Source organism: Necator americanus, chromosome II (assembly GCF_031761385.1).
Source record: "Necator americanus strain Aroian chromosome II, whole genome shotgun sequence".
NCBI classification, from domain to species: Eukaryota; Metazoa; Nematoda; class Chromadorea; order Rhabditida; family Ancylostomatidae; genus Necator; species Necator americanus.
This window is the reverse complement of record NC_087372.1, coordinates 2,916,106-2,936,429: the sequence shown is the minus strand read 5'-3', so window position 1 is coordinate 2,936,429 and position 20,324 is coordinate 2,916,106. Positions and strand designations below refer to the sequence as shown.

At 38.0% G+C, this 20,324-nt stretch overlaps 1 protein-coding gene across 2 annotated transcripts; it reads left to right on the top strand.

The window, feature by feature from the left end:
• Positions 1-14,114: 14,114 nt before the first annotated feature.
• On the top strand, positions 14,115-19,375 carry RB195_016711 (uncharacterized protein; the record flags this gene model as incomplete). Of its 2 annotated transcripts, XM_064183370.1 has the most annotated exons (7): positions 14,115-14,342; positions 14,411-14,587; positions 17,327-17,518; positions 17,585-17,745; positions 17,805-18,009; positions 18,831-19,007; positions 19,103-19,375. In XM_064183370.1, 7 exons carry the CDS (start codon positions 14,115-14,117, stop codon positions 19,373-19,375), a joined length of 1,413 nt encoding a protein of 470 aa, XP_064039251.1. The 2 variants fall into 2 exon arrangements, with proteins under 2 accessions (XP_064039251.1, XP_064039252.1); XM_064183371.1 differs by lacking the exons at positions 17,327-17,518; positions 17,585-17,745; positions 17,805-18,009; positions 18,831-19,007; positions 19,103-19,375 and adding an exon at positions 16,202-16,286 and having other exon boundaries at positions 14,244-14,342; positions 14,411-14,475.
• Between the last annotated feature and the right edge of the window lie 949 nt (positions 19,376-20,324).

Genomic DNA, 20,324 nt, shown 5'->3' with positions numbered 1-20,324 from the left:
TTAGAAGGTCCCGAGAAGAAAGCATGTAACTTGTAAGCGGTAGAAAAAAATTCCAAGCGCTTTCTTTAAGTGGATCCACGTTAAATTAATGGTGATGCAAGAAATATGGGACTCATATTGGATATATTGTTTTTGGAAACGGGCAAAAGACACATATGAGGATTGAGGAGAGCAACGAAGAGGTTCAATAACAACGCAAATGGAAAAATTATAGATTTTTCTTTGCAAACCACTAAAAGTAAATGATACAGAAAACTAAAATGATACCGAAAACTGAATTTCCTTAACAAATACTGTATCGTAATCCCTTTAAATACCGTATCGTACTTACTCGGTGAAATTCGTCTCCACTCACATTGAAAGAAAGAGTATGTCCGCAGAAGCGAGCGCGGAAAACACAGCGACAGGTCGAACCTACGGAGAAAAAACCCCTCAAAATTGAGAATGTGAGAATAAATCAAAAGTGGAGAGTCGGAAGAGTTTTTGAAGCTCTGCTTCCAAATTTTCGATAACTAAAGGACGCAGAAGAGCTGAACTGCAATTATGGATTCATTATCTCTTCTTCATCTCATTATTATTGGAAAATCCAAGAATCCAATAGTTCAAAATTCCAAAAATCCACAGATATTGGAACAGCCACGAGTTTGGGACAAGAAAATTTGAAAAATAACGGAAAATCACAGTACAGTAGTAGTATTATTGTAGGAGTAGTAATAATTGTCAGAAAAAAGAAAATAAATGAAAATAAAGACAACTGGAATAATTTGACAATGGGATAAAAAAATAAGGAAGTGAAAAACATAATTACAGAAAAAAAAACTTTATGATAGGAGCGATCTAAGATTTTCTGCAATAAGATTATTGACCTCAGTGAAGTTCCTTATATTATTCAGCATTGACTTGCCGAGTCTCTTGAGTCTATTGGTTCGGGGCCGGCGCGTCATTCAATAGAAACACATTTACTTTTCTAACTTTTAGTGTTTTCACCCTTTGACGACAGCTTTGTTCAGCGGTGGGACACGCACTTTTTTTTAGATGCGTGAGCCATACACTCTTCAACGGTTATTTCTCAGGATTTCCCTTTTTTAGAAAGTTTTCTTTTTCCACAGTGAAAGTGTGGAGTTCGAGTAGTGGATTAATTCAGCGTGGTTTCTTTTAGCTTTCCCTAACCGTCATAAAAGAACCACGTGGGAACAGCTTTAGTTCTATGAGGTGTGTTAGAACGCTACTCTATTTACACTTCCGGTCCCATCATCATCAGCATTCATTGGTTCCACTTGACTACTCTGGAAAGAACACATAATTGATTTTCGACCGCTCGCACGTGGATGCGGCGCGTGCTGGAGGGTGGGGAGTTGGAGCGGAAATCGTAGTAAAAACGGCATCATCAATCTTTTTTTTATCATAATTAGGGAAACATGAGTGAAACTATCCTGGGATCCGCAATCCATCACCGGAACTCTCTGCTTTTACCGTGGGTTTCGCAGCATGTCGAAATATCGGGAAAAAACGTATTTCCAACTCTAAATGATTTTCTTATCGGTCATAGACCCTAAAAGCAACCATACAAATTAAGAGTGGATCTTAGGAAAATTTTTACAAACAAAAAGTATTGTTTTAGTCGAAGTATCGACTACTACTATCCCATAACTTGTGCATCAACGTAAAATTTGTATGTAAAAATAGCATTCTGCCGAATATCTCGTGAAATTCAATTGAGAAACTAACGCTGCTACCGTACATAGTGCACACATACGGCTACGGTACGGTAGTGAATTTGAGTGACGAACGCAAAATCACGATTTAATGGCGGAGTCGCCCTTTAATAGTGATCTTTATTTAAATTAGGCAGACACCTTTAGAATAATGAGATTTCTCATTCATTAAGTTTATCGATGCACTTTTGAAGGAATTATTCGTGCTCTAAGAAATGTTTGCTGTCTGCACTTTTAATATGGGACCTACGCTAATTTAATGGGACGTGCAACTGCCTAAAGTATCCTAAAATTGGTGGAAATTAAGGGAAAATTACAAGAATTTCGGTCGTTTTTCTTTATCTTTATCTTTATCTTATCCATTTATCTTATCTTTATCTTTTTCTTTTTATTAGTCTATTATGAGAATGGAGGACAAAACAAAGTTTATGGACAACGTAGATTAACATAGATCAGTCGATAGATTTGGACTAATATTGATTAATTGATAACTACTGTAACATTCCTTCCTCACAGTCGAGTCGCTACAAAATTTTGAACAATTTTTCTGCAGAATTTCACGTGAATTAAAGAAAGAGAAACAAAACCATTCAAATCTCGTCAAGAAAAAATAAGTTGTTTTTCTGGAAAAAAAAAATGTGTACCAGAGAAATACAAAGGTTAGTGAATAACGTTACAAAACAAAGCTTGCGAATGACAAAAATCCAACGAGTCACACCACCAGGAAGTGGGGATACAGGGTTCAAGTGGAAGTGGAGAGAGAAACGCTATCGTTTATCATGCAAGCGATAAAGAAACGACAGCTGTTTCTTCCAATATTTATTCACAATAATCCAGTGATCGCGCTCCTCACGGCCCTGACGGCCGCACTTTACAGGCTGCCTATGCCCTACGGCAAGAGGTCACAGAACACAATGCGGCAAAAAAAATGTGGAAGTTCTCGAAGCCTGATTTTGACCGCAGGATTTATTCCACTACATTCACTATATTACATTTATTTTCTGGGATATTTTCGCACATATTTCCAATTAATTTTAATTTTCCATTTACTACTTTGTACCATATTGATTGTTTTGTCTCTAAATTTATTTCGCAACTAATATAACAATGATCGGGTGATTTATAATACTAAAACTAATTAAATTCAAAAAGTAATCATAAGAATCTTTTATAAGAATAAAAATTCTATCGTGAAGAATGAAGATCGAAAACTCTTCGTTGGAGATTCGTATTTACATACATCAACCTGAAAACGTTAATCAACTAGAACAATCCGAGAAATCTCGCTGTATTAATTAATCCGAAAACTTCTACTCAAAAAAATATTGCCAATGATATTTCTTGCAGTAAAAAAAAACTGGAAATTTAGAAAAATTCATGTTCACTAAGGTATAGAAAAATATATTTGAACTGGTTTTTTTGTCTATTACAATGTTTAGCGGTTTGACCTATTTTCCTTCATGCGATATTTTTTTTCAAAAATTCAATTTTTTCCACTGACAAGGAAAAAAGGTTTAAGAAAAACTGGAAAACATGTCCGATTAATGGGAAAAAAATTAGTAGAAAATCTGAAAGAGTATAGGAGTACACGAAATACTTTAACGCATAATTCCATTGTGAAGAGGGTGAAATATGCCGCAAATCGGCTTTATGCCGCATTTTTAAGAGTATCTAAACAAAATTTTGCAATAATTTTTCTTTTTTTTTAATAATTAAACAAAACAAAAATGTCGCTTTTAGTGAGAAAAAGCCAGCTGTACGTTCTTAAGTCAAAGAAGAAGTAAAATAAAATGGAAATGAAAAAATGAATACATTCTCATAAATTTCGTTTTTTTTTGTTCCAATTTGTGTATCCGTACATGATACGTTCAAATTGTATTTGTTTTTTATACTAATTAATTTCACATGCGCACCTTTCTATTTTTATTAAAATCCCCTCAAAAAAATGACATGTTTAAGGTGTCACAGTTGAATAGACACACATACAACCCTATTTATGCTGTTGTTATCCATGCACAATCAGTGGCATTTCATAAAATCTTCTTTCTCTCAACAAGCATTTATTTCCCATGTTTTCCTTATAACAAATAGTTTTTTGAAACATCTACGAATAAAATCGCCCTAATTAGGCAGGAAAAAAATTGCGTCTCAGCTTAGAAACTCTTGGAGATCACGTATTTTTCACAAGAGTATGTTTCCATTTCGTACGAACCCAATGCAAGTACCAGTTCGATTTTATTAATCTTTTTTTAAATTATTTATTTGGAACTGTGCCACAGTGGTTGTATAATTTATAAATGTAATACAGTTGTTCTAAATATTCATACATAGGTTACTTTGTCTATCCAAGGTTCCCTCCTTAGGTACTAAAAATTCGAAATTTAAAATTCCTAAAAAATAACTATTAGTTCGGAAAACATGCTCTGCAGCCAACCTTAGACTTCCTAGCACTCCCATAGTTTATCGATCTTACTCTTCCTCGCTGTATTTTTAGAAGTAAATCCCTTTGCAACCACATAGATCCAACTTTTTTCGAGGAAGTATTCAGTACTAAATAACTGATTGCACAAAATGTCCATGTTTGATTTTCAATAGACTTTGATATGATAATGACTCAGTAATTCTGGTCCTGAGTTGAAGCGGGTATGAGGTTGTTGTAATCTTTTGTCATAGATTAACGTGCCGCCGAGTTTCCATCTTCCTGAAAAGCTTGAAAAGATGAGATCGGGAGTAATTTATGCGGACAAACGGCTTGCTCGCCCTACAAAAAATCCTTGAGAAAAAGTTTACGTCGAGAGTGGAATGCGAAATTGTAAATCCTGTATTAAGATCAGATAGTCCTCTCTATCTCTTCTTCTATTTCTTGACGAGATCTCTGTTGTTTTTCTTTTGAGGAGGTCCAAGAGAAACACAAGACAGGTGGAGAGATTTTGTACTTGATCATCAACAACCGTCGTCAAATTCACCCACGCTCAATTTCCTCGAAATTCAATGGCTGATATTGTTTGAAATCTACCTTTGGCATTGAGCTGAATACGCCCTCAGTGGGGGAATTCTTGTGCTAGGTTGATGGGAAGGAGATAATTTTCAACTTTTCAATTGCTGTCAGTTTTCAATTTTTTCTCCTTTTTTTTTATCATACAATGGAAATCAATCAACAATATAATCACCACTGGTCTGGGTCACTGCAGTGCTCCATCTGATGGCCAGGTCAGCGGTCCCCTTCTCCCAGAACAGAACTGGGAAGGCTGGGAGTCGCAGAAGGCGGCGACCATTCAACTGATGTCATCGAAGCTGGTGAAAACTTTCTTACCTGAGAAAGATTTGAAGGCATCACTCCACGAATCTGGCGTGGTAATGATTTTCGTTGGAGTACACCTGTATCGGGTCGTAGATTATGGATACAGGGGTGGTTCCGTCCATACTCTTCCGGCATCACGGAGAACAGACGGCTCCGGAATATTTTGAATGTTATCAAACTTTTTGTTATAATCAAGAAATATTCCTGATATAATTAATGTAAACGCATGACAAATTCGTCTTCAGTCAACGTTACAGATCGGATATATGAAAGAAAGTGTGGCACTGATCAGTCAGAGCATTTCCGGATGCTCAATCTTGACGAACATCTACTTGATCTACGTTTACTTCGCTTGTCCGGTAAAAGCTATCAATTCCTACAAATATTTTTTACTAATTACGGCTGTTCAAGACATTATATATGCAGCTTGTATGCTACTGCTTGTCCCAGTGAGTTCGCTAAATTTCTACTTTTTTTTTCATTTTTGTGATGAACGCTTAAAAAAATGAATAGTTATTGCTTATAGGTGACCATCGCAGACGACTTTGCATTTGTTTTTCTGGCCATTGGACCGCTACGTTATCGGGAAGTCGGACAAGTGCTCATCGTAATTTTCGCGCTCTCCTTCTTCACTTCTCTTCTTATTGTCGCTAACAGTTTCATATATCGATACATTCAAGTGTGCAGGTATATGTCGACCATGAAACAGCATGGTGGACACTTCCCACCAGCTTTTTCTTATTTCCTGTATCGCTAAATTTTTTTAAATATTAGGTTGAGTTGAAAGTCCTCGAACAATTTAACAATTTTTCAAATTTATCTTACAATTTTTAAACGATAACTGTGAATCATTTGAAGTATGCCTCATTGGTATCGACGGTCTTCTGCCATCGTTTAGGCAGATCGCATTATAGATATCTCGCTCCGGAACGCTTGGGGCTAAATTTTCAAATAATTTAAAAATAATAGAAACTTATTCAGTATTTTTCAGAGCGCATCTATTTGCCAGATATTCATCACTACATGTAGTAGCTATTGTCCTATTCATAAATATAGCTATAATTACAAATTATCTGGCAATCGTATACGTAGTGTTTTGGCCAAATCCTACCACAATAGAACAACTTAGCGGAGAGGTGCTGTCGATGACCGGATTCAATTCCTCCGAGTGTGCTCAATTCGGCGCCTCGCTTACCGTATGTTGAAATTCCGGGTAGGACCGAAAAGAAAAATTTTTGTAACGCCCCTCATCGTTCAGCATGGACTTCTTGAACCGCTACATTTTGGCCTATTTGCTGAACTTCTGCTACTTATGTCCGTATTGGGTGGCATCACAATTTACTCGGCAATTCGGATACGGTGTACACTAGTAAAATCGACGTTCAGCGAAAATCTACGGAAAATGCATTGGAAAATATATACACTGTTGCTTCTGCAGGTAACAAAAGACTCATGGTGTAAGATTGAAAGGAAACTTTTTTGTTCAAAGGAATGAATCAAAAATTTGACGATTTTGAGGTAAGAGGCAGGATTATGGGTATAGATCACGACTACGATCGTCATCGCGCTTGAATCCCCCTGATTCCCCCGGAAAATGGCTTAGAAAACGGCGTTTTGTACCTTCTCCCCTACGAGGCACTGAATTTTGCCATCTTTGTATTATTCTCCGCTAATTGGTAGGAAAAGTCGTCAGAGAGGACCATTTTCCACTCCTAGAAATTTTTTTCTTTCTTTCTTTTTCTTCTGGATGTGGAGGGAGAAATCAGCGATATCACGGTCATAACGTACGCTCTAACCATATCCGTTCGTGAAGAGATTCAAATATCTTCAACATCGTGATTTGTTGCATTCAAATTTACCCATAAGCGAACTTATGCGCTTAATTTAACCCATAAAAAATGGAATATAAAATAATTTACTTTTTCAGACTGCCTCCCCTTTGTTGTTTCTTCATACACCATGCTTTGTGGGATTTCTGTACTTGTTCACCGGTTTCCAATCGACAACAATTTCCCTCAACATCATTACCGTACTTTTCGCTCTATTTCCTTTTTTCAGTCCTATTATTGTTATCGGATTCCTCGGTGAATATCGCCATTATACCTTGGCTATTATGCGATATTACAAAAAGAGCTCTAAACGTCGGAAGCGAGTACAAACTAAGTTTGTACTCGCTTCTGACGTTCGAACAACCACAATGAGTTAAGACAATGTTGGCTCAAATATATACCATTGCAATTCTTCAAGCTATTAAGGTTACTATATGGTTCGTATGTATGTTTATGTTTATATATGTTATGTATAGGTTGTTTGTTCTAAGGACTAAAGGCATTCCATGAATCTGAGGTGGTACGGATTTGAGGTGGAGTATTCGTATACGGGATCGTAGATTATGGAGAGGGGGTGATTCCGTCCCCATGCATCAGCGGAAACGAACGACCCCGGAATGCTGTTTCTTATGACGGCTTATGGTGCAGTGTGCAACGTTTGCGTTTCGCCCAACCCCGCCTCCGCCTGCGATTCGTCGAAAACCCATTCGGAAGAATCGCAGGTGGGTGAGCGGTGCAAGGGTGGCGCACTGCAATTGAGGACGTCGTAAGAAACATCGTTCCGGGGTTGTCCATTTCCAAGGAGAAATGGACGGAATCCCCCACTCCCCCAACCTCCCTCTCCATAATCTACGATCCCGTATACAAATGCACCACCTGAAATCTGTTCCACCTCAGATTCGTGGGGTGATACCTTTAATTTACTGATCGGTTCGGTGTTTGAGATAACCCTCTATTCCAGCTTCATTGCTCAAATTTTAACATGAAACTTGCTTTCGTTTTCTCACTTTGTATTTGAGTGGAAATGAATTTTGATTGAAGTATATGCTTCCATTTTCCTCATTTCAGAATGGTAATTGACACACAAGAGGCAGAATAAGTACAATGACTGTCTTCGCCGCAAACAAGTGCTGGATGAAATTGTCATCTACCACTCATATGTTGTAACAATACCGAAGGACTCAGAAATCGGTTGTTTTTCTTACGAATCAATAAATCAGTCAAAATTAAAGCTGATATTAGACGAAATTCACGATATTGCGATCTCTTCGAAAAAAGATAGGGTTGAGGTGTTGATCGCGAGTGTGGAAGCGAACACGCCCAATTAATTTCTTCTCATTGTCCCGGAAAAAACAACGCAAGAAACCTCCTTGTCGATCGAATTTTTCTATAGGCACCTTATCACCAAAAAAAAAAGTGTACAATGTACAAAAAGAAGCTCTGAAGTACAGTCAAGATCTGTATTTGTTTCCGAGGTGCGAGCAACTGCAATGAGTCAACGGAATGTTAGCTCAAACACATACCACATTAAAACTTTCTAACATGTTAACGTTACTGATACATGAGTAGGTGTAGGTGGATTATCGGTTAATTGATTTGATAGGTCGTCCAAATACTCTTTTATCCCAGCTTCGTTACTAGAATTTTACCATAAAATCCGCTTTTTTTCTTATTGTATTTCAATGAATTTTCGACAGAAGTACTCATTTTCAGTGTAGGAGTAAGAAACAGCCTTATCGGCTTGGAAGACTCATAAACGAAGCATGGAAGATGATTTCACTCAGCTAATATCTACCTAAAAAGAAAATCCCACACGACTTCTAAAGAAACAAAGAAAAATTGCTTGTAAACGCAACGAAATATTCTAAAATACTATGGCAACGCACATGTCTAGTCCATTTATCGTAATCGCGTCCGCTTGATAACTACGAAGAATGTTCAACAGGGAATGTGCACTTATTCTGGAGAAAAAACAATAGATACAATACAATACAAATACAATATAAATATAATACATACATACAATTACATCCATGGCTGTTGCGAAGACATACAACGTATTGTTGAAGAAATCATGAACTCAAAACGAGCAATTGATTTCCAGCTACGAGTGACTGGAGATCAAAAAGGACGGATCAGCTTCGCCTTTGCAGCCAGGATACCTGTTCCCGAGTACTGCGCTCCATTTCCCATCGTCTCCATCAACATTAGTTAATCGCAGAAGTATCGCTAATAAAATTGTGACTAGAATGATGGAAGAGTACCTATGATCGGCAGATCGGCTCCTTTCGATCTACGTCTCCGATCAATGTCAGGTCAGCCGGTTACGCAATCGCCGCGAGTTTCACGCCGTACTGATCCGGCTTTGGTACGGCTAACTTTGTGCATTGCATTGAAATTCCACTTCTAGCTTTCGTTTTACGTATTCCTCTTGCTTTTTCTTTAATTTGTGCACTCTCGTTTGAAGAAAAGATGGATTTCCCCATGGAATTCTCCATCTGGATGAATTAAAAGGACGAGAAAACTCCCAATGATAGAGGTGTGCACGGGTTCTACATGCATGTGCATATCATGTAAAATTTCATAAACTGACTCCAAAACAAATACGCTTTTCTTTTTTCCACATTCTATTGGTGTATATGAACGAATAAATAAGTGAATAAACTAAGTTTCTACAAATAAATAAACTAAGTTGCTGAGTTACTGAATAGGACCGTTTTCGAAAATTATTTCACTATTGGCCCATCTTTTTTTTTTCTTTCCGAATCTTTTCTTATAAATGCTGATAGTCTGCTTTTCTTATAGAATTAAACCTTCAAAGGGGAAATGAGGAAATCACGGGGAAAAAGAGGCGGGACTGAGGTTTGAATCCGACAAAAAACATGTGTACAACAAAGTGATGTGTGATCGAGTAGCTGAGCTTGAATTGAATGAAGTTTGATAGAAGGATCTTATTCTCAACCGTTGTCATACTATTTACCTACTAAACGGTTACTACGAACAAAGTTGTCTCTTAGATTTATTTCATAGATCCCACAGCCTTAGCTGGGGAATAAAAAAGTGAGTTCTAACAAGGTCTTGGGGGTTAAGTGATCTCTCTAAGCATGGTAACAAAATAAATGCTGAGTAATTTATGCTATTTCCTACTATAATTGCTATCAGGATCGACTCCAGATCTCAAGTACCTTCAAGCACAGGTTTTTTCTCAGCTACGTAAATCACGCATGTAGTCATATTTTTCTTATTCATCCTTTTATTCAATGATTTTTTTGTATTTGATCAATCTATGTAGATCAATGTAGGAAGTATTGTGTCGGCGAGACGCGTCATGTCCTTTGTGGACTCGGACCAGCGCCGAGAACGACAAGTTTCTCGAAGTTTCTTTTTCTTGTTTTGAGCAGTGTTTCTTTCCTTTCTTTCAGTTCATTATTGCGCCAATGAGGAAACATGGTTCTATCAAAATTCTTTTCCGCTAGTTTTGTTCTAAGTTCAACTGCTAGGTCTCCTGTGAAATTTTATTCTGTATAGATTGGATTTCATCCCGTTTTTTTTTTGAGATATTGAGCAATATTATCGTCCTTTGAAGTTGTAGTTTTAAGAAAATCCTCTCTCGGTACTACAATGGCTTCTTTTTGCTGACATGACATTTCCCCGATTTCATCTTTTAGAATTGAATTTCTGTTCAAGTTTTTCGTGGAACTAAGCAAAGCTAGCGTTCTTCCTAGTTGAATTTTAGGATTTTACCACTACGAAGATGGTCTGTTATGAATAGTTCCACGGAGAAGGGAGAAAAGGGTTGAACAATTCGAATGGAAATCTAGAAACCCCTAAAAGCATAAGAAAAAACGGGCTATTTTCACCAAATCTGTCACCCATGCATCAAGATCACATGTTTTAGACATTTCTTTTCTTTTCATAAAAGTCTTAACATAATTAGAAACCCGTGAGACACGCTATGTTTCTATTTTTAATGTGAAAACGGGGTTATTTGTATAAATGGTTTAGTGTGACCGGTACCTCCAGATGTTACAGGGAAAAGAAACTTCCTCGAATATGTGTTTGTGCCTGCACTAAGGAATCTAATGTAATCAGCACTCTATTGTTGACTCTACTGAATTAACTTGTCGTCGATTTTTTTTTACGAATTAAAGTTTTCTGAGCATTGATCATGCACAATATTCCCCTAATGGCCATTTTCAGAAGTGTAACAGTCAAAACTACGTCACCTTTTATCCCTATATTTTTCATTTCTGGAAAGAATCTCCAGTTAAAACCGTGAATTTCTTTTTTTTTTTCTCCTTCATTTCTCTGGTGAATTAATTCCATAACAAACTCGTCCGTCGGGCGGATTTGCTACGTTTTCTTTTAAATTTTAGAGTTACATCGAAATTGTTTTAAACCCACCCGTTGATGTATGTATAATTAATTTTTAGATGTCTGCATCAATCAGTGATATGTTAAGCACATCAACCTATTTGGTATGTTCATTCGCACTGTTCAACAACGCCATTCTTCTCATTCTTTTTTTTCGTTGTCCGCTCAAAAATGTTCATTCGTACCGGTACTTCTTTATTATCTCCATTATTCAAGATGTCATCTATTCTGTATCGCTAATTCTAGCTGTACCGGTGAGTTTCATACATAAATCTTTATATGCATTCCAGATCCATAGTAATCTAATCAATAAGGGGAGGTGGAAAATCTTACAGAGTTACTCGAATTTTATTTCCTGGATTTTATTTTGTTTTGTCGATTTGTGTTAATTGCATTACAGAGATTCAGAACAGTTGATAAACAGTCAAACCATATTTTGCTTATAATTTCACTCACTCTAACCCCGGTAACCCAACAAAACCCTAAAATTAATCACTTTACTAACCGCGATTTGTCAGGGGAACGGTAAAGAGGGTCCCGGCGGATTCTCCGCGAATGCCTCCGAGACATAACGTGCCCAGTGGATATGCCGGCGGATACGCGAACATATCTCGACGAGGTCACGCTCCAGTCGTTCATGAAGACGCAGACAACCGCCATAAATGTCCTTCCTACCACAGAGACGCAGAAAACTGCGCAGTTACAAGGAAATATGTAAAGAAGAGTGGTGTGAACTGTCGAAATTACCGAATAAGTCAAAGAATAACAGAGTTTGATAGAAGTACATGGGATTTTGTATGGTGTTCTAATAAAGAAAGGGAGTGAGTTTGTCTTTTTATCACCTTCAGAAAGTATAGGAATCTTACCAAATTTGAACTCTTTTTCTTCCTCTAAGTTCCAAGAAGTCAGAGATACAGAAGGTCCCTCTGTCCAGAAATAAGTTAAGCTACAAAAAAGCTTGGGAGTTACAGGATAACGTTAATTCTCATTACTTTTGTTTTGAGTTACTTTTGAGAGCTGGAATTAACGAAAATTTTTATGCACGTAATTTGAAGCTATTAGCTATACATCCTTATCTCAAACTTCACGTGAGGATTTCTCTTGCTTCTGGTACGATTACTTAATTGAGATCACCTCACGTTACAAAATTGCAGTGAATGCGTCTGATTCTCCAGAACAATTCAACACATAGTGAATTATATCCTAGCCGATGACGCAGTGTATGATTAGCGGTAGGTAAGCAGAGTCAGTTATTTAGGTGCCAACGAAAGTGAATCTCTTTAGGACACGCACCATCGCTAATTGCCTTGACGAGGCATGACCGGGGCATGCTGGAAATTCCGCCGGGACCCTCTTTACACGCACCCGATTTGTCAGGAAAATATTCACAAGTCCCTATGGATTTTTGTAAAGAGCTTAGAATTTTTTTCACATTACTGTACCTCAGTTTCTCATTATGTCTACTTCGACCAACTAAAAACCCAACCGAGGACACGTACTGTATCCACGTATGGATTGTATGGGACAGTACGTGATCACGTACGTAGTCCTATCCTTCCATGAAAAAGAGAATCACGATGAATTATGATAAGAAGAAGAGCAGATGCAGAGACAGTGTGTCATTGCGGAGAGTGTGATCCCCGAAGGATGTGGATGTGAGAAATAAAAAAAAAACAAAAGCTGAGAACTTATGTACTATGAAAATTTGAGAAAAAAGTGCAATTGACAGTTTATTAAGAAAAAGTTAACTAATTGGCACCCGAGAAATATCAAATCAACGAAATTGGCCAAGGTTGTACTATATTTCATGCCCAGTCTAATCAGTAACTTTGTTCATATACGTTCCATATCTTGATGACAGTTATTTCCACCACTCAGTCTTTGGAACTCTGTTGGAACTTACCACGGATACTGTAACAGCGTCCACATACAGAGTTTAAGGCATCATCCCTCGAATCTGAGGTAGTACGGATTTCAGGTGGAATATTCGTATACAGCATAGTAGATTATGGAGAGGGGGCGATTCCGTCCATTTCTTCCTAATTGCCGTAAAAAAACGGCCCGGAAGATGCGGCGCGAGCACAAGACTGGCGCGCTCCAATCGAACTCGTTGTAGAAAGAAGCGCGCCGGAACACTCGAAGCCGTGTCTTCCGGTCCGTTTTTTACGGCAATTAAGAAGAAATGGACGGAATCACCCTTCTCTCTATAATCTACGATCCCGTGTACGAATACTCCACCTGAAATCCGTACCACTTCAGATTCATGGGATAATGCCTCCAATCATTTTCGTCTCTCAGAGTAGTTGAGAGGGGAAAATATTGCTAGAGGTCGAGATTCTACCACACTAAACAAATCCACTTTCGTTTCAATTCATACGCAACAATAAATAAATTGTAGAGAGTCGTCTCGCAGAGCAATTTCTTTATTTTTATATCCACTGGATGGTTAGATCAAGAACCATTCGGCTACATACCACTTATCGTATTTTGCTTATCATTTAATACTTCGTTACTAATTGTTACCGACGGATTTGTTTACAAATATTTTCAAGTACGCAAGTAAGTGAATTGAAAGGTGATTTTCTCTTAATTTCTCTTAGTTTTTTTAGTAAATTTCTCTTACTTTCTTTTAGTTCCTTAGTATTTCACTCTCTCTGGAAATTTCTGACCTTCGTTTGTTTGTTTTTTTTTCAACGTTTCTTCATCTAAATGATAAGAAAACGACTAATGACGGTTATGAACAACTTTTCGGCCTTTTTTGGTGCGTATACATGTGGAAAAACGATCGCCAGCTAAGAAAATCTCATACGATCACTTGAAAGGACAGTAATCGATCCTTCAAAATCAGGAAGGAGCCAGCACTTGGCCATTCTACTATTTTAGAATCCATAAATTATGGATTTCCGGCTCTCCACCTTCAGATTAAACCAATTCCAACACCAAACGTCTCGTCGGACGATTGCGATCGCTGTTCTTATCAATTTGGCCGTAATTATCAATTACGTTGTGACTGTTTACGTTGTTATGTGGCCTGAGGATCATTTCACTCGTCTTGTTGAAAACACTATAAAACTCCATGATTTAGACATAACCACTGTGACTTTTATCGGATTATCCATGAAGGTTTGTATTCCATAACCGGTAAGGGCGGAATTTACAAGCTCCTATCCTATATCTGTGTATATTTTCAGTACGGTATGAACACTTTAAATATTGCACTAATGCTGGATATGATCGCTGTTATGGTGCTCATGGAGTGCATACATTTCTTCTGTGCGAAAAGTATAAACAATTTCCTCAAAAAATCCACTAAATCGCGTAAATCACAAAGCATACACCGTCAAATGCTTATTTTATTGGTGGTACAGGTGAGACGCTCGGTGTACTTCGTAGAGTGAGGTTCATCCAACACACCGGCACTTCCATAGCTAATCCAGTAAACACCTTTAGGCAGCTTGTCCTGCAATTTGTCTACACATTCCATGTGCTGCTTCGACGTTCTTTTTGTTTACTGGTATCTCCACCACGTCAACAATCACGAACACTATCGGTGTTCTCCTAGCACTTTATCCATTCCTGAATCCGTTAATTATCATTGTTTTTGTGAAGGATTATAGAAATTTCGTGCTTAATATTTTACGAATAGGTTCAATTCGCCGACAAGCGGGCAGCTCAGTAGCTCGGAACAATCCGTTTGTTTCTGATGTACACGTAGTCGCCAATCATTTACACCAAAGAACTCAGCATATCAACGATACGTGTGTGGACACTGTGCTTTGAAAGAGAAGTGTTCCCTGATTTTCAAAATCGTTTCAAGATTCCAAAAAAAACAATCTTAATCCCGCAATAATAAAGAGCATTTCTTTCATCTGTACTATTGCCATGGGAACGAAAAGTTTTACGAAAAAAAAAATGAATTGAGCGAGATACAAATTAAAGGCATCACCCCACGAATCTGAGGTGGTGCAGATTTCAGGTGGAGTATTCGTATACAGGATGGGAGACTACGGAGAGAGAAGGGGGGAGGGGGGATGATTCCGTCCATTTCTTCCTAATTGCCGTAAAAAACGGCTCGGAAGATACGGCTTCATTCGTTTTGGCGCACCCTTTTGTACAAGAGGTTCGATTGGAGCGCGCCAGTCGTGTGCGGCGCCGCATCTTCCGGGCCGTTTTTTACGGCAATTAGCAAGAAATGGACGGAATCACCTCCCTCTCCCTAGCCTCCCATTCCGTATACGAATACTCCACCTGAAATCTGCACCACCTCAGATTTGTGGGGTGATGCCTTTAAATTTTGTGAAATCTATCGGGTGTAGGGGATGAGAGGTTTGCCTGCGACTGCACGGTTGATGCTTTAAAAATCTTTTAAAATAAGACGAACCTCGTGAACACTAAGTTGGGATCAGACTTGCATAGAAATTAAAATATCGTATCGTAGATATTTTACGCACATTCCAAATGTAAAGATTTGTCAACGATGAACTTTCATGGAAAAAAAAATCCTCAAAATATCTTCAGGATGGGAATCCAACATTTCTGCTGGAGGAATAATAATACGAAGAACATGTGCAACAATCTTTGGTCATTACAAGAGATCTTTTAAAGTCATACTAGGCTTAGATTAAGAAAGGACACGGCGGAAAGAGGTAGTATGTATAGTAAGCAAAAAAGGAGCATACACTTAGTAATCAATTAGGGACCAGTTTATTACAGTACTTGCATGAAAACCAGTGAAAAATTTTAAAAGGTGGCCGTTTTCTCAAATATCGTGTTATGTAAAAAAAAAGTCTTTTATTCCTTATGCTAATCTTTCACGTCAAAGCAGTTATGTAATAGTAATTATGCCACTAACTGCTGGTTATACATGAAAACACTTATATTTAAGCGTAAAAAATTCACAATATTCTTTCGTGCATATTATAATCGTAACAGGAATAGAAATTGACCAACTGTGGTCCTGTCTACTGATGTTTGCTGTTCAGAACAGAACGACGTCATCAGCGAAACGAAAATGGTGTAACTGCCGATAAATGGAGACAATTTAAAGGCATCACTCCACGAATCTGAGGCTTCGAGCGTTCCGGGACGCTGTTGTCTACGAAGAGTTCTATTGGAGCGCGCTAGCCTTGTGCACGCGCCGCACCTTCCGGGCCGTTTTTTACGGCAATTAGGAAGAAATGGACGGAATCACCCCCCTCTTCATAGTCTCCCATCCCGTGTACGAATACTCTACTTGAAATCCGTACCACCTCAGATTCGTCAAGACCATCATTTGAGTGATATAATCTTTAAAATTTAGAGTAAAAGAACATCATTGTCTATATTTTAAAAATAAAAAAATTTTTTCTGGACCTCGTAACATTTATACCAATATTCCTTTGAAATGTGGGACTAAGTTCTATTGAAACCTGTACAATGTGATCGGAAGGTTGTAGGTTGTTGTATGCAAACTCGTTTGAGTTAGAAGAAGTTCTACATCAAAGTAAGCTTATTTATTATGTAATAAAATAAATAATAAATAAAATAATAATAATATGTAATAAATAAAGAATAAATAGATCTAGAAAATAGAATGGAATGGATAAATGAACTTATTATAAACGAGGAACTTATTTCTTCATTATTTAAAAACTATCCTGTACTTTGCAATGTATTGCATATCTTTTTTCGTCGGTGGATTACTTGTTTTTTTGTTTCTGTACTGAAACCAATACATAATGCCTAATAGAAAACAATCGTATTAATCTTCGAGGCATTCAGAAATAAGTGATAAGAGCTCAATTCTGGTAATATTTCTTGTGAGAGAAACAGTTAATTATTCCCCCCCCCCCCCAATCGTAAACACGTAATTATGCCTCCAGTTTTATGGATATTTATTCAATCCCCAAAGGTTCTGGCTCCTGGAAACGTCCGTAAGTTCTGGTGTTTTTTTTGACGAATCCTGAATGGAGAGATTTAACACAGTATGCAATTTTGAAAATATTAATTTCGATAGGAGCAAAATAATGAGAGAATAATATAATCAAACAAAGTTTATTTTTGTGAGATACAAATCTTGCATGAAAAGCGGTTTTTTCTTTTTTTAAAGAGAATTTTTCCATATTCAGATAGCGATGAATAGTGCAACCTACTCAGTTGTAATCCAAGTGATTTCGTTGCTATCATCCGTAATGAATATCCTACTAATTTTCCTCTACTTCCGTTGCCCTCTTAAAAATATGAAAATCTACAAATATGTGTTTATTCTTACGGCAATTCAAGATCTAATAGCATCACTGTCCATACTGTTAACGGTTCCGGTAGGTACAAATTTGTACATTTTCTTCTGGCAGAGGTAATGATTTCCTGTAAAATTTGCTTTGCAGAGACCAATGTCACGTAATTCGTATTTGATTTTTATCGCCATCGGGTTCATGTCCAAATTTCCTTACGGTCAAGTTTTACTCATAATTTTTTCCGTAATGATGTGCTTATCGCTAGTTATTCTAGCGAATAGTTTTGTTTATCGTTATATCCATGTCTGCAAGTGAGTTGAAGAATTCGAAGAAATTTCCTGAGAAGGAGAAAAAATGCACCTTAATTTAGGTTACAATATTCCGATATTTACACACGAAAAGAATATAAATTGATTATGTGTGCGGTAAACGCATTTCTTCTATTGAATTGTGGTATTGTGATGGTGGAATGCTTCTGGCCTAATTATCATTTTCGAGAACAACTCTACAGTGAGAAAATAAATATCGATGTAAATGCTTTGGAGGAGAAGAGTTTCTTAGGGTTCTCCAAAGAGGTGAGCGAACTCTAGGAAAAAGACGGTATGACTTTCAAAATCATCAGAATCGACTAATTCCTTAGATGCTTTCTTAATGCTTTCTTAAGTAATCTTTTTGTTTGATACTAGTTAATATTTGATTTGCACTACTGCTGGCATCAGATGCACTTAAAGGCACCACCCCAAGAATCTGGAATGGTGTGGGTTTCAGGTGGGTTATGCCTATACGGAGTCGTAGATTATGGAGAAAAGGGCGACTCCGTCTATTTCTTCCTAATTACCGTAATAAACCGCCCGGAAGATACGGCTTCGAGCGTTTCGGCGCGCTATTTTCCACAACGAGTTCGATTGGAGCGCGCCAGCCTTGTGCACGCGCCGCATCTTCCGGGCCGTTTTTTACGGCAACTGGGAAAAAATGGATGGAATTACCTCCCTCCCAATAACCTACTATGCCGTATACGAATACTTCACCTGAAATCCGTACCACCTCAGATTCGTGGGGTGATGCCTTTAACGTTGCTCAGTGCACTGCTTGTCATCCTCTTCTTTTTGATCTTCCCACAACAAAGCTGACCGAAAATCCACAACAAACTCCAATCTTTCCCAACAAACTAATCAAAAACAATACATCCGTAGTAATTTTACCAGTGCTACTCATGAACAATCGCTAGAAAATGATATTCACATTCCTGGCTATCCGCCATGGATTCGAAAGGTGCATAGTTGTGCGACCAGACGATAATTTCAGACGAACATTAGAATAACTCATCCTAAAATTTACCACAATATGTAATTACAAATACAAATATACGAATATATGTAATACAAATAATTTTCAGCACTCTTTCACCAGCCTCACTGTTGTCCTTATGATAGACGGTTTACTAATGATGGTAGTATTCTCGATAGCAGGAATATATGGAGCTTTTCGAATTCGTTACACATTAAAAAAGACTTCAATGAGCGAGAAGACGAAGAATATGCATCAAAAAATGTTCCGAATACTACTTGTACAGGTAATTCACGGTAATAAATAAATAAATAAATAATAAATAATAATAAAACTACATCGTTCAAATACGTCGTTTACGAGTAAAATGCAAAATTTCAGTGCGTTTGTCCAATATTATTCCTGTACGCACCGATATGCGTATGTCTTGTACGTCTTCGCGTATCGCAGTACGACGCAAATGTGACCGATACGATTGGAATCATTTTCTTTACGTATCCGTTGCTTAATCCGATTGTAACCATATCTTTTGTAAAAGATTATCGAACTTTTGTAATTAGTCTAGTTACGAATAGACAGCATATTCGCCGCGGGACCGCTAACAGCCGTACAATTGGAATGGTGTTTACGACATCGCATTTCGAACATACATAGATTGTGCTGCTAACTCTTGTGAATTCTTTTAATAAAGATAGAGGACAAAGTGTTTTAGGGTTGATCGATCCTCCTGGTGTTGATTTATTTTTCTGGATTCGATTTCGATCCAAAATCGTTTAAAGGCATCACCACAGGAATCTGAGGTGGTACGGATTTCAGGTGGAGTATTCGTATACGGGATCGTCGATCATGGAGAAGGGAGCGATCCCGTCCATTTCTCCCTGTATCAGGAAACGGACAACCCCTGCTTCTTACGTCGTCCTCAATTGCAGCGCGCCACCTTTGCGCCGCCCTCCGCTTGCGATTCGTCCGAATTGGTTTTCGACGAATCGCAGGCGGGGCGGGATTGGACGGAGCGCAAACATTGCACATTGCAACATAGGCGGTCATAAGAAACAGCCTTCCGGAGTCGTCCGTTTCCACTGATACATAGGGAGAAATGGACAGAATCACCCCCTCTCCATAATCGACGATCCCGTCCACGAATACTCCACCTGAAATCCGTACCACCTCAAAATCGTGGAGTGATGCCTTTAAGGTTAATAAAGCGATGTTTGTCATGTGCAATGATTTGCATGGAGCAGCCGATGTGTGAATTCGATGTTTTCATTTTTCTGGATAAGTTTGGTACCTAGTTTATTGACCTCGGAAGGATAATAGGCTCGCTTATCGAAATGGGATCACCGGCCGTACTATCGCACTTCTTCCGAAATTCCTGTAATAAGCCATGCGATATTTTTTGAGTAGAACTCAAAATGGATCTCATGACCTCGCAAATCGAAAGCAACGAAACGGACGGCGCGCATTACCTTCTGCCTTCCATATCGAGTGCTCAATCGATGTTAGGTCAAAACTTTCCCCATACCTCAATTCTTATACAAAATTACAACAAAACAATCACGTAGCCGTTCTTTCGAATTGCAAACTTCACCGATCTCCATCAGAA